The sequence below is a fragment of the Rhinolophus sinicus genome, chromosome 17 (assembly GCF_057876585.1).
Source record: "Rhinolophus sinicus isolate RSI-liver-muscle chromosome 17, RSI-T2T, whole genome shotgun sequence".
Lineage (NCBI taxonomy): Eukaryota > Metazoa > Chordata > Mammalia > Chiroptera > Rhinolophidae > Rhinolophus > Rhinolophus sinicus.
Genome location: NC_142517.1, coordinates 61,523,341 through 61,537,239, shown reverse-complemented (window position 1 = coordinate 61,537,239; position 13,899 = coordinate 61,523,341). Strand labels below are relative to the sequence as shown.

Sequence of the window (13,899 nt, the reverse complement as noted above, 5' to 3'; positions counted from 1 at the left end):
AAATTCTTCCAATTCATTTTGCTTGGAGAGCTGTCTTCCTTTTAAGTAAGCACAGTCCTAATTTCTGTAAGAAAAATACATTTAACAGAACATTTCCACATTCTTTCTGCATTGTCACAAACACCCTAAGGTTCTTCCTGTACTGAAGCCTGGATACAGTTTCACACAGAGATCCGTGCTTCTTTCTTAAGATTTGTGATCACATAGAATTCCTATATTTGCCAGATTGTGAATTTTGGATATCTTCTAGAAAACAGTTTATTCATTCAACAATTTTTTTTTTAATTGGGGTAATATTGGGGAACAGTGTGTTTCTCCAGGTCCCATCAGCTCCAAGTCAAGTCATTGTCCTTCAGTCTAGCTGTGGAGGGCGCAGCTCAGCTCCAAGTCCAGTTGCCATTTTCAATCTTGCCATGTTTCCCTGAAAATAAGACTTAGCCGGACAATCAGCTCTAAAGTGTCTTTTGGAGCAAAAATTAATATAAGACCCGGTCTTATTTTACTACAATATAAGACCAGGTATGGGATATGATATGATATGATATGATATGATATGATATGATATGATATGATATGATATGATATGATATGATATGATATGATATGATATGATATGATATGATATGATATGATATGATATGATATGATATGATATGATATGATATGATATGATATGATATGATATGATATGATACTGCGTCTTATTAATCTTTGCTCAAAAAGATACATTAGAGCTGATTGTCCGGATAGGTCTTATTTTCGGGGAAACGGTAGTTGCAGGGGTCGCAGGCCACCATCCCATGCAGGAATTGAACCAGCAATCTTGTTGTTGAGAGCTGGCGCTCTAACCCACTGAACCATCCTGCCGCCCCTCCGGATGCTCAGCGACAGCTGCCTTCAATATAGCTGCAGAGGGCGCAGCTCACTGGCCCATTTAGGAATCAAACCAGCCACCCTGTTGTTCAGAGCTTGCGCTCTAACCAACTGAGCCATCCAGCCACTCCCATTCAACAAATTTTTAATGAGCACTTACGTGCCAGGCCCTGTTCTAGGCACTGGAGATAAATGAGTGAACAAGATAGTCAAAAATCTCTCCTCACATGAAGCTGAGGTTCTATTGGAAGAATATAGATGACAAACAAAATAAACATTTTTAAAGTATGTTTATAGTATAGGAGGAAAAATAAAGCAGGATTTGGGATAGGGTGATGGGAGTACTTTATTATATCTTTTAAAACAGTATTCATTGCATTATCTGTCCTCTTTTTTTAATCTTTTTCAAGGCATAACTATTTGATATTATTGTGTAAAATGTTTATAATCTTTCTCTCTCCCCAAGAATGTAAGTCATGTGATCAAGGGCTTTATTTGTTTACTTAACACTAAAGAACAATGCCAGACTTAAAGCAGGCCCTGAATAAATATCCATTGAATGATTTCTCCTTCAAATGTTCACTCAGGTCCTCCTAGCTTAATTCCTTGCACTGAATGGGGGAGGATGAGGAAATACTTGTTGATTTCAGTAATATTCAAGTTCAGGTTATATAAGAGTCCATTTTGCTAAGTAACTTATTTGAGCTTTTTGTACTTTTCTGAGGTGAAAATGAGAGATGGAACCCCCTCAGACCTGAGAATGCTTCTTAGTTGCCTGTCACCTTGAGGAATTTTTCCAGTCTGTTTGCAAGGGAGTTGTCCAATTATTCCTCCACTTTAAATATGGTAGAAAATACTTTTTCTTTTGAAAAATGAAAAACATAAAAGGAAAAATCTATTTCCTTTTCAAGCTGTGGAGCTTCCATAGCTGAATGTCTTGATATTACATTATCTTATCTGTAGATGAAAAATCTCCTTATTCCACTCTCATATTTTGCTCTGTGGCCTGTTACAATTAGATGGCAGAAGTATCTGGTTGTTTTCCTGTACCCTAATCATCTTTCATTTTTATATTTTGAACAGTGTTATTTACTTGTCTACTACACCAGCTGGCGAAATGTCAAATCTTTTTTGACTTTTGGCTTAATCTGTCTATGCAACATGTATCTCTATGAACTCCGCAACCTCTGGCAGCTTTTCTTTCACGTGACTGTGGGAGCATTTGTTACACTACAGATCTGGCTGAGGCAAGCCCAGGGGAAGGCTCCCGATTATGATGTCTGACACCATCCTTCAGACCTATTGCCTTGGCTGCTGGGGAAAAAGGAGGGAGCTTCTCTTACCGGCCACTGTGATGAAGAAGCTGTTCACCACAAACAAGAGGCTCTGCTTTCTTTCTCTCCAGCCCCTTTTTGTTCTGTCAGCATGCCTGTGAGCATGCGCCACCTGCTCGGCAAACTCCTCTCAAAAGAATGTTGGCCGTGAGCTTATTATTCAGAAGAGAAGACTTCTCTCTGCAGCGCCATGACAGTAGAAGACCAGTCAGATGCCACTGGAAGACTGGGCCAGCAGTCCTGAATCCTTGCTGAAGAGTTCAAACAACAACAAAAAAATGATCTTTTTGAGGACCAAGCAGGAACTTTGGGTTTGCCTTTGTGAGGCATTAGTACAGACCAAATAAAAAGATGCCACAGTAAATTGGAAAGTTTATGTTTAAAACAAATGACTTGCTAAGTATCAGATTATTTGCACATTTATGGTACCATGAGTTTATGAAGTCTAGGATGGTATGGAATTAGTTCTTTTTCCTTTTATATTTTTATTTGAATCTCAACTCTGGGAATCACCTGATATAGGAGAGGCCATGCTGAGCTCATCTCTGGAATATCACAAGTATTGGAAATAGTGACATGTTTCCTTTCTAGACTACATTGGTACTCTCTTTTGAAATCACTTTTTAAAAATATGATATGTTAGACTAGCCGTTGTTTCCCAAACTTCAGTCACTTGAGCGCTACATATACTCTTATTTTCTTAATATTTATCTTTTAAATTTTAACATTTTTTAAAAAGAAAGTAATCTTTACTCCAAGTGGAAAATCAGCATCAGTTTGCCATAAATAAAAGGTAACTACAAAACAAAATTCAAACAGAAAATGTTACTAAATTCTAGCTAGATGCTAATGCCTGCCAAGGCTCTGAATCTGAGAGGCCCGCTCTTTCCTCGTTGCAGTGAGAGAGGTGCTACCCAACACTGAAATGGGCCTCTCTCTGTGGAATTATCAAGGGGATAAAAAACACTAACGGGAATGACATTCTCACTGTGACTCAGTGTTATTTAACTCAGTGTTGTGTGCCACCAGTGGTATGGGTCCTGTAAACACTGTACTGAGATATCACAAAGTGACTTCTCCCAGCAACTCTCATTATTCTGTAGCTTTGAGGAGTTAAGACCCTAGTCTCTTAGAGAACGTACTTGCTTTTTGGTAACATAACAATTGTTCAAGAAGTTATGAATTAATAATATCAGAAGCACAGTTTGATTCCATTAGCAAAATCTCCCATCTCTCCTGGTTTTGGAAATGGTTTTCTTGTGTTTGTTAAAGATTCCAAACAAAGAATTCACAAGATACTAAAAGTTGATATCCAGAAAAACAGTGGACCCATTACATGTAATTCATGGTACTGGGCATATTTATAAAGTAGAAGAAATAGTCCAGGGGGGAAAGTCATAGAGCTGCCTTGTTTGCCTGAACAAGTTTACTTATGTAGGTATGTCTACAACTGTACAATAGTGCTTAACTGGGACCTTTTTTGCTACTCTCTCCTTGTAGGAGCATGAAGCAAAAGGAAGACAATAAGCTTACGATATCAGGGATTTATTTAAAACAAGAAACCCCAATTCACTCCAATTGTCTGCCTCTGAGAAAACTGCACAGAAATTTTGTATATTCTGAGAAATACCCCATGTACCGCATGATCCTAAATCAGTAAAATAAAATTGATTTATGTTTGGCATTTTGTACTTAGCCAGGAATGTGAAGTGGCTCAATTTAGACAGGTTTTTGTAAGGTAATGGTTAAAACAAGAACACGTTTTTTGTTTGTTTTGTAAATAGTCAGTTAACCAGGAAGTTGGAGCATTCTGGTTAATTGTGATTTTGCTATATACTGGTATTTTATAACTCAGTTTGGTTCTTATCACTGAATTATTGAGTTACAATGTTTGGTATTTGGATCCATTCAGCAAGGACACTTGAAAACTCACCAGCTATCTTTAAAGGCTTAATTTGTTTTTTGGGGGGTGGTTTTGTTTTGTTTTATCACCAGCTGTTTTGGATCAAGGGATGTTTACATCTTAATGTAAAAAATTAAAACAGGTATAAATAATGTTTTATGTACAAAAAAGGCTTTCTTTCGTTATTTGCTGCGTGAATCTCTAAGTGTTTATATAACTTCCCTGCCTCTATCTTGGTTGTTGCCAAGAAACCATGAATTTGGAAAGAAGTTTTTGCCATGGATGTAAAGAAGCCCGTAAGCTCTTGAGAAAGAATCCCTCAGGTCTCTTGTGTATACAATAGTAATGTCTTGCATTTGTAGTACATTTATACTTCTAAGAGCAAGTCTGCATTTACCTCCTCATGAGTTTTGTGGTTAGAGGAAGTAGTAGGTGCCTTCCTGTTGTGAAGGAGGAAACTGAGATAATCAGATGTTACTGATTTACCTGAGGTCACAGAGCTGCACACAGACAACTTCTAATCTCAGCCCAGGGCTGTAATGGAAACTAATGAGGATAAGTAAGATTATATTTAGGGACTAGGAATGCTCTTGGTAAAATCAAGGAATTGGGGACTTCTTAATGAGCTCAGGACTGCTGCTGCCAAATCTAGGTGTTTGTTATCTTACTTCAGGTAATTCTGAAATACTGCTTTTTGATTAAGGGCAAAGATACTCTCTTTTATATCCTAAAAATAATGGTAGTATTTACTTGTTTTTTTGGTCTGTATTTGAAATGTTATTTTGGTCCGTATACCGGGCCTCCTTTCTGAAAGAAGAGGAAGCACTATACCAACCAAGAAAAGACATGTACAGTAATGTTAATAAAATGTGAACAGAAAGGGGAGAAAGTCAAAGTCAATGAAAATGGAAGGAAGGGTGAACACGTTGCTGTTACCGGGTGTAAAATTGGACTCTAACTTGCTGGAAGTCGAGGCTAGAAGGGAACAAGTTTCCATTGCTGTAACTGTGAGGCAAAGCAGACTAGTTCCTCAGGAGAGACTTCCTCCTGATGAATTCTGGTAAAAATGTTCGCACTTTGGGGTCCTGTGAAATGCTCAAGTGAACATAATCCTGAATTGTTTTATGCATATTTGCATATTGTGTTTGTTCCTTGGGTCCTCAGCTTATATAAGCCTTCAAAGACTTTCATATCAGGATTTTTTTATGTGGTTTATAGAGCATTTTGTTCTCATAAGTAAGAATTCTTAAGCTAAGAACAAGTGTCCATGTTAAAGTTTGCAAATGCATTTGAGATAAATGCCTGGAGCCATGGAGAACCTTTACCCAACTTTGTAATTTTATAACTTACATAAAGTGAATGTGCTGTCCTTGGTGTAGGACATTTATTTTGTATTAAATGTATTTTTCACAATGGAATCTAGTCTGGAGAAACTCATGGCTCCATTTCTATTAGGTCATGTCTGGAATCTACTAGTCCTGATTTGTCAGGGCTCCACAGAGACCAGCTGCATCATATGCGCCTTAACCCCCGCCACAGAAGGGCTTTCTCCCGAGGTTAGCTGCCCACCATACAGGCAGCTGCTGGGCCTTTATTCCAGAACATTTACTAAGTAACCCAAGGACCCACTCGGAGCTGTTGGATTTCTAAGAGAGAGAGAGAGATTACCTTCTTGTTATTTTAAGACTTTTTGTTCACTTTATGATAAAAGAATAAATATTCCAAAAGCAGCTGCCACTCAGACCAAATTGTTCACTTAGTCCTACCACAAATTATAGGTCACTCTTCAGGGCTGCATTCTTTGTGTGTGGTCAAGCCTTCTTTTTATTTTTGTCCTTTATCTCTAAGGAAACAGTCTTTTTACCTAAAAATGCTATGATAAATCAAACCTGATTTTTGGGTTAAACTGGCTTTAGTAATAATCCTAGCCAAAAGTTAATCAAAGAAACGCCTCCAACTCGCAGGGTTATTATGAATGAGTTTGTGTAGAAGGCTGTGGCAGCTGAGAATTTATATTATTGATCAGGGGTAGAGGGCCTGCCCATCTCATCAGTGTTGTGGGGCTCCTGTTGGGTGCTGGCATATGGCAGCCTCCTGTGTGAGCACTGAGCTTTTCAAAAAGAAACAGTAGGTGTGGGTACCCCTCTCGTAACATCTCTTCCTCCAGTGGCTAAGCTTTCTCTGTGACTTTATTTCGCAGATGAAATCACAGCGTGGAAGCACTGCATGGGTGGAAGCCATGGGTTTGTATCCTCCTTGCTTGCTAACAGTGAGTGGTGTTGACATGGGCGCATACATTTTCTTATGCAGTGGGCAGTGCTGGTGTGTAATAAATAGTCTCAGCACAATTGGAGACTGTAGGAAACTCAAGGAGAGAACAGGCTTAGTTCGCAAAGAGTTCCCACAATCAATACCGTAGCCTTACAAATTGTTCCTGATGTTTCCTTGGCAACAAACAGTATTTTCAGCCCAGCCTCACCCACGGCTCACATTTGCCCTTTTCTCCGGCATCCCAGGGCACAGCAATGCAAGTGTCACGCAGCAGAAAGCACATTCAGGCTCCAGCTGCCAGAAAAACAGGGCTCATACATTCCGTTTCCCACGTGTTCCCTCAGCTCCTCCCAGCTCTGCCTTGGTTGCTTGGCTGCTCTGTGCCGGTGCTTTTCTTTGAGGCAGGTTATCAAGGACCTTGCTTAGAGGTGAACAAATACTATTCTGCCTTCGCGCTTGGAATTCCTCCAGTGCCTAGGACTACCGTGTTTCCCCGAAAATAAGACCTAGCCGGACAGTCAGCTCTAATGCGTCTTTTGGAGCAAACATTAAGACCAGGTCTTATTTTGCTATAATGTAAGAGCCGGTCTTATATCAATGTTTGCTCCAAAAGACGCATTAGAGCTGATTGTCCGGCTAGGTCCTATTTTCGGGGAAACACGGTAGTGATAAGAATGCTTGTTAGCACCTTCTGTGGACCAGATCCTCCGCCACAGTTCAACCTTATGGCAACTGGGCAGGAACAGGTGGGGACTCTTCAGCTTCACCTGAGGAACAAAGACTCACATTCAAACGTGGGATTCGGGTTTAAATGCTTCAGAAGTTGGTGCTCATTTTTCTATGCCTCAGAGACTGTCAGAAAGAAAACTGTGTGTATGTGTCTGACAACCACGGGCCCTTACTGTTGCAGCAGCAGTGAGGACAAAGTGACACGGAGGGGAAATGGCCCTGGGTATGCTAAGCATGGCACCGGCACAGAGAGCTTTTATGAGGGCTTCCTATTTGTAGACGAAGCACTTGAGACTTCGTGATGTGACCACAGCACAGTGTAACCATGTGGTGGCACCAGGAGTTCAGATCAGTGTCACACACAACTCACGCCCCTCCCCACCATGTAAAGTTAATCTAGGCAACATGGAAATAAATTCTAATCTGTTCTAGATTACTTTTGGAATAAAAGAGACCAAGTCAGAGCTAACTCCTGCAGTGTCAATGTCCTAGACAAATAAAAGTTTCCTAAAAGTCCTACAACAGTGACAGGACAGATGGTTGCAAGAGGTATGCTGAACCTTAAGTGTGTCTGAGATTTTAGGGCAAGGAAGCATACGGTTTAGTCTTTGTAGTAAAACTTACTCATGAATTAGTGATTCTTGATAAAGAATGTTAAAGCTTCATTGGTGAGTCATATGTTACAAACATTGACTTTTTCTCGCTGAAGGCCAGAATAGATTGGTTCTTTGATATGAAGTGATTTCGTGGACATTTTGCTTTAAGTAGGTCCATATATCTCAAAACATTAAATGAAAAACAAAAGGTAACTATTTACAATACCCAATAGTCATTGAGTTTGGAGCCAGATGTCCTGGCTCTCCCTTTTACTGGCATGTAGCCTCTCTACATGTAGCCTCAGTTTCCTCAGCTGTACAGTGGGCATAATAAGAGCACCTTGGGCAAAGTGCTGTTGTGAGAATTAAATGAGTCAGTGAATATAAAGGACTTAGAACAGCCCAGTACAGCGAGTGTTAGGACAGCATTTCCTGACACGCTGTGGTCTCTTTCTATTCCTTTCAAGGTAGTAAGCATCGTTTAAATTTCAAATGCCCCACGTATAATAAGCCATTGCACAAAGCTTCTCAGACACTGCCAGTGTAAGCAAGGAGCCTGTAGAGCTGTCCAGCAGGCCGTAGGTATCCGGCCCTGGCCAGCCTCTGTGTGCGGCTGCTGGGCAAGGGGCTGGTGACCCTGGAAGCGAGAAGGGAACTGAGGAACCCACGCTGGCCAAATGCCTGCTGTATAGCAAGTGTTTTATGTACAGAAGGTTATGTGAGCACAACAAAATCCATCTGAGTAAGGAAGCAGGGTTAAGTAGTCATGTCACACATCCTGGAATTGTAAACCGCGCTCCCGGACCCCCTTCTCTCAGGGCGTGGAGCACTGTCACATGGGGAGGGTGCCTCTGGGAATCCCGCCTGCTCTGGTGCGGCCCCATAGTCCTTTACTTCGAACATTCTAGTCTGATCTCTCGAGCAGTCTTGGGTGACAGCCACTGTCATGCAGGGTGTCTTGCAGGGACTCAGCTCCCACTCCCCACATAAGAACGCAGGACATGGTGAGGCCAAAAAGGAACACCCACGGAGCCATAGGTAGGGGAGTGGGAGCTGAGTCCCTGCATACCACTATATTCTTGCTGGCGGCTGGGTTGGAGACACAGGCAGCAAACATCCACCAGTACCCCAACAAGGGGTCATCCTGCACCCCAGTATCTGGAGGCTGGGCGAAACGAAGGAAGTAGGATCCACACGATGTGCAATCAGCCATCCACTTTTCTGCCTGCCAACTAATCCCATGTGCTAGCTGCAATCCGCCCTGCTAACTGCAGTCCGCGCTTGCTAGCTCAGCCACCATCCGCTGCTAGTGTAGTCATAGCAGTTATATTAGTGGCCAATGGCTCACTGGTTACAGCTGACGGCCAACTAGCCACAGCTGATGGCCATCCAATCAGAGTTGATGACCATTTACTACCCGAGCCAGCACCTTTCCACATGAGGCCGAGAGCCTGGAAACTGCACTCCTGGCTCTGTCCCCACACTCTACGCCCCCAGGGTCTCACCTCACAATCTACACGACAAGCGTCTTCTGCGAGGGGCCCTGTGTGAGGAGCCTGGAGGTGAATGCAGCATCCTGGACACAGCCAGGCTCTCTGGGCACAGCCAGGGCACTCAGGGCATTGCCATTTTCTGAGCACAGCCAGAGTTCCTGGGCACAGCCAAGGTTCTCAGGGCACCATCAGTCTTCCTGGGCACAGCCAGGGTTCTCAGGGCACCGTGCTGGAACAATAATGGCTCACAGCCAAGGTACTTACATATTCTCGATGGCGCCGGTCAAGACAAAGGCAGCAAACATCCATCGGTTCCACTGCATGGTGGTAGGTTCCCAAGCAAACAGTCAAGCAGTTCATCAAATGAGGGATGGAAGGAAATTCCCCATAGTCCACAGTCATTCTCCAGGGCTGTGCACTGGCCCCACAATGTGTGCCCTCTCCGCAGGGCGAGGGCTCCAAGTCCTCCCCAATCTGGGGGTGAGGGCCTCAGCAAGCACTTCCCAGCCCACAGGGCTGCAATGATCTTCGCTTTCTCCAGCCTATGCTGGTTGGGGAACCGTCCAGGTCTTCCCACCCCTCCATGGGGGTCCAGCTCTCCGACAGCTGCCCCTCCTCGTCTTCCCGAGACTGTGTGTTCATATGTATAAACTGCTCCATTACATTTTGTAGAGTTTGGCCGACACCATACCCTGCTCGCTGCGCCATTTGTCATGCAGGGTGTCATGCGGGGTCTCATCTCCCGCTCATAAGAACACAGGACATGGTGGGCCAAAAAGGAACACCAACGGAGCCATAGGTAGGGGAGTCATACCACTATAGTCTCGCTGGTGGCTGGGTTTGAGACATAGGGAACAAACATCTGCCAGTACCCCAACAAGGGGTGTTCCTGCACCCCAGTCTCTGGAGGCCGGGCGAAACGCAGAAGTAGGATCCACACGATGTGCCATCCTCCATCCACTTTTCTGCCTGCCAACCAATCCCAGTTGCTAGCAGCAATCCGCCGTGCTAACTGCAATGCGCGCTTGCTAGCTCAGCCACCGTCTTCTTGCTAGCCTCCATTTTCTGCTAGCGTAGCCACGGCAGTTATATTAGTGGCCAACAGCTCACTGGTTACAGCTGACGGCCAACTAGCCACAGCTGATGGCCATCCAATCACAGTTGATGGCCATTTACTACCTGAGCCAGCACCTTTCCACGTGAGGGCGAGAGACTGGAAACTGCACTCCTGGCTCTGTCCCCACAGCCACTCTAGTGCCCATCACTCTGTAAGGGTCCCCAAGTGTGTGTGTGTATGTTCTCTGCATTAAGGGAAGTCAGGGGTGGGAAGGCAGCCAGCAGCTTTCAACTCGCAATTTGGAAATACATAGAGGCTGGAGATATGAGAGCTGAAGGCCCTCTTGAAAAACACAAATGCAACATGGCTTTCAAAAGTTTAATCTGAAGCAAAATGCACTCCTCAAAAAAAAAAAAAAAAAAAAAAAAAAAAAAAAAAAAAAATCCCACATGAGCCAGAGAAATGACACTTTAGCTAACTGACAAAGTCAAAACAAAGAAGCAAATTTTGCAAAATTGGAAAATAGTCCAAGTGGAAATAACCAGAGATGCTGACAAACCAGAGATTTCAGGCAGATCTAAATTAGAAATTGGCTGAGGGGGGAAAAAGTGATGAGGTCCCAATGGATTCCAGTGAAAATTCTTTAAATTCATGGGCCTAATGGAGCAGGGATGTGAAAGGGGCCTTGGGGAGGCATATGTGCTCACCCAGTGAGGGGTGGCTCCGCTCTGCTCACTAGAAGCAGATGGGCAGGTGAGGTTTGGGCCTGGCAAGCCTGTGGGGCCAGGATACCTACTTGACTTCAGCTGTAGATGGATCCTCTTCCTGCTCTTAGAGCCGTTCTCCCCTATCCCCCGTCTTTTTGGCCCCTCTGCTCGCCCTGTGAGCCCACACTGACCTCCGCCCACCCCTCCTCCCCCATGGATCAGAGCCCTTGATAGGAAAGGACTCCTGGCCATGCTGCTGTCATGTACGGCAGCTGCTGCTACTGACATGGTGTCTGGAGGGGGACAGAGCCATTGCCAGCTCGGCGTGAAGGTGACCTTCCCACAGATCGCCCATGGCATGATGCTGTCATCTCATTTGTCTTAGCCTTTGGCTCCAAAATCTTAAAATCCTAATTCGATTGCTTGTTTGCATCACACATGTGGTCTGGTACTGGAAGACCCGATAGAGAGTTCCACGGTTGTTTAGAATCAGAGAAGCCAGAGCAGGAGGAGACCTTGGAGACCAGCTACTCCAGCGGCCGCACCTGGCTTTGTTCTTGTCTGTCTTGTGAAGCAGTGACCCTGCAGGTTTCCAGGGAGGAATGATCGGCAAGAGGACAGCAAATACCATATTTCTCCTCCCAAGACTGAGAGAGGAACACCACCAAAGGGCTTTTTTGAAAATCTGGGAAAAGAAAAGCTATCATAATTGGATCCTGTTTCATCTATTGTTGGCCTTGAGGTGCGGCGAGCCCGCGGTTCTACCAAGGTCATCAGCACCCCACCAGATGGGCACACTGGACGGAAGTCCCGGTGGGCTAGGGCCACAGCTTTTGTCCCCAAGCCCTTCTCCCACTCGCTCGGAGGCCTGGGGGGAAGCACGAGTGAGGAAGTGTGTGTGGAGGCTCTTTATACAGTATGACGGACATCCAGGTGCCGGCGAGGGACATGGTAGTCTGGTCTGCTGTGCCCTCCCCTCACCCCCACCCCCGCAGGGAACAGCAGCCGGTCCAACTTTCCTGATATGTGTTAAGTGGTGCTGGCCACAGCCAGTGTGGCCCAGCCTTCTCAGTCCCTTCCTTCTACTGATGACATGTATGGTGTTTATTCTCTTTAATGTGGAGTTGTTTCGATGTAGACACATTCAAAGCTGTGGGTTGTCAGTGTCTGTCCCTGGCGTCGTACTTCAGTGGGAATCTGCTCAGCATCACTTTGAGCTGTACCTCCCAGTGCCCAGTGCCTCCCTGCCCAGCACCGAGGGGCTCAGCATCCTTTTCTGCCCATGGGCAACTCATGGCCAGATGGCAGCATTACGGAAAGCACCCAGGTTTTAGCATGAAAACTATAGCTCTCGGCATCAGTTAACTGTACGCCACCCCGGAGATACTTGATTTTGGGAAAGCTCGGTAACCGTATTTGTAACTTTGAGAGTCTAAAGTGCCATGGCCACCTGGTGAACACCGAGCTTCCGCCTGCTCGGTGCATGAGGCTCACTGCCCAGCTCCCCGCTATGATCACGTCAGCACCATGGTGGCGGAAGCCTGGTCTTGGTCTTAGTGGTCTCTGCGGTCAGTAGGCATTAAAGACGTGCTCAGAACCCAGCTCCCGCATCAATGGCGTCTTTTCTAGTAAGTTTTGCTAATTAACTGGCTAGTACGGATATGCTTTTGGAAAAAGAACAACTCTAAGAGAGGAAGAAAGTATGTTCTCTGGGATCAGCTCCGTGGAGATGGGGACAGAAGGGCTTAGGAAGGTTCCAGGTGCACTGCTTTGTGGCCCTGCTGTGCGTGCATGTATGTGGTGTCCTCGGCTTGCTCTCCACTACCCACGGCAGGCTGCGAGTTCTTCGGGAGTTGAGGTTCCCACCCGGGCAGATCGGCCCTGAAGTTTGCCCTTGCGTATCATTTGGTCTCCTTTTCTAACTGCCGTACCCCCGCCCGAAAAGTTCCGAGTTCAACACGAGTTCTGTGCAGTTACATCCTTCACCACCCACATTTGAAGTCCTAGTGATGTCCATTCTCTTTGGAGCAGGCCGGCCTGTGCCCCACGGGGCCAGTGTTGTGATGGAGCCATTGACATCTTTCTCACTGGCTCCTTCATTTACACGTGTGTGAAGCCTGTCCGAGCCCCTCTGGTCTTATTTCCTGAACCTGCCTTCCAATGGCTGGGCAGGCAGGAACTGCTGCAAAGGGCCCCCTGCCTTGCTACCACCTTTCCCTTCCTCTGTGGGGAAGAGGAGTGCTGGGCATGCAGGACGTTTCCTGTGTGGGCTTAGCACACACTGCTGCTTTGAATCCCGTCTGTTACTGACCAGCTCTGGGGCCTTAGGCAAATAACTCAACCTCTCGGTGCCCACTTCTTCCGTGAAATGAGGTAGCCAGAAAGATGAAACGAGATGATGTTTGTATGGTGCTTCTGCCAGTGACTGATACACAGAGTGCTCAATAAATGGTAGCCCTCGTTACTAGCTATCCGGGTCCTATCGGTTTACCTCCAGCACACATCTCCTCCCCTCCCACCGTCTTTGGTCCTTTCAATGATCTGTGTTCTCTCCTGTGTTTTCCACTTTCTTTCCCTCAGCATAGAAACATGTTTGGCTCACCTGTTTTAAAAACTCCTCCCCTAGACCCTGGATCTTTCCTGGCTGCATCCTCCACCCCTGTCCTCCCCACATCCTTCACTCCTCAGCCTCCTGCACCCTGGCAGCTGCCCCCAGTCCAGTGAACCAACTCTTGCCAAAGTCACCAGGATTCTCCCACCCAGCTGCCACAGTAACTTGTCCTCAGTGGACATTCTCCCTCAGCCATGTTCTGGCCCCCACTTAGGAGGCCCCCCCCCCCGAGGCCCCCGCTCCAGCACCCTCCCAGGGCTGAGTGCACTGTCCTTCAGGCTGGACCTAGGCCCCCAGCCCAAGCCACAAGTCAGACCAGGACACA

General features: G+C 45.5%; 1 protein-coding gene across 1 annotated transcript in view; it reads left to right on the top strand.

The window, feature by feature from the left end:
* Positions 1–4,262, top strand: part of SEC22A (SEC22 homolog A, vesicle trafficking protein) — a 56,855-nt gene extending 52,593 nt beyond the window's left edge. The window contains exon 7 of the mRNA XM_019738990.3: positions 1,957–4,262. Within this exon, the coding sequence (XP_019594549.2) occupies positions 1,957–2,157 (201 nt within the window). The 3' untranslated portion in view covers positions 2,158–4,262. The remainder of the gene's footprint in view (positions 1–1,956) is intronic.
* The last annotated feature ends 9,637 nt before the right edge of the window (positions 4,263–13,899 follow it).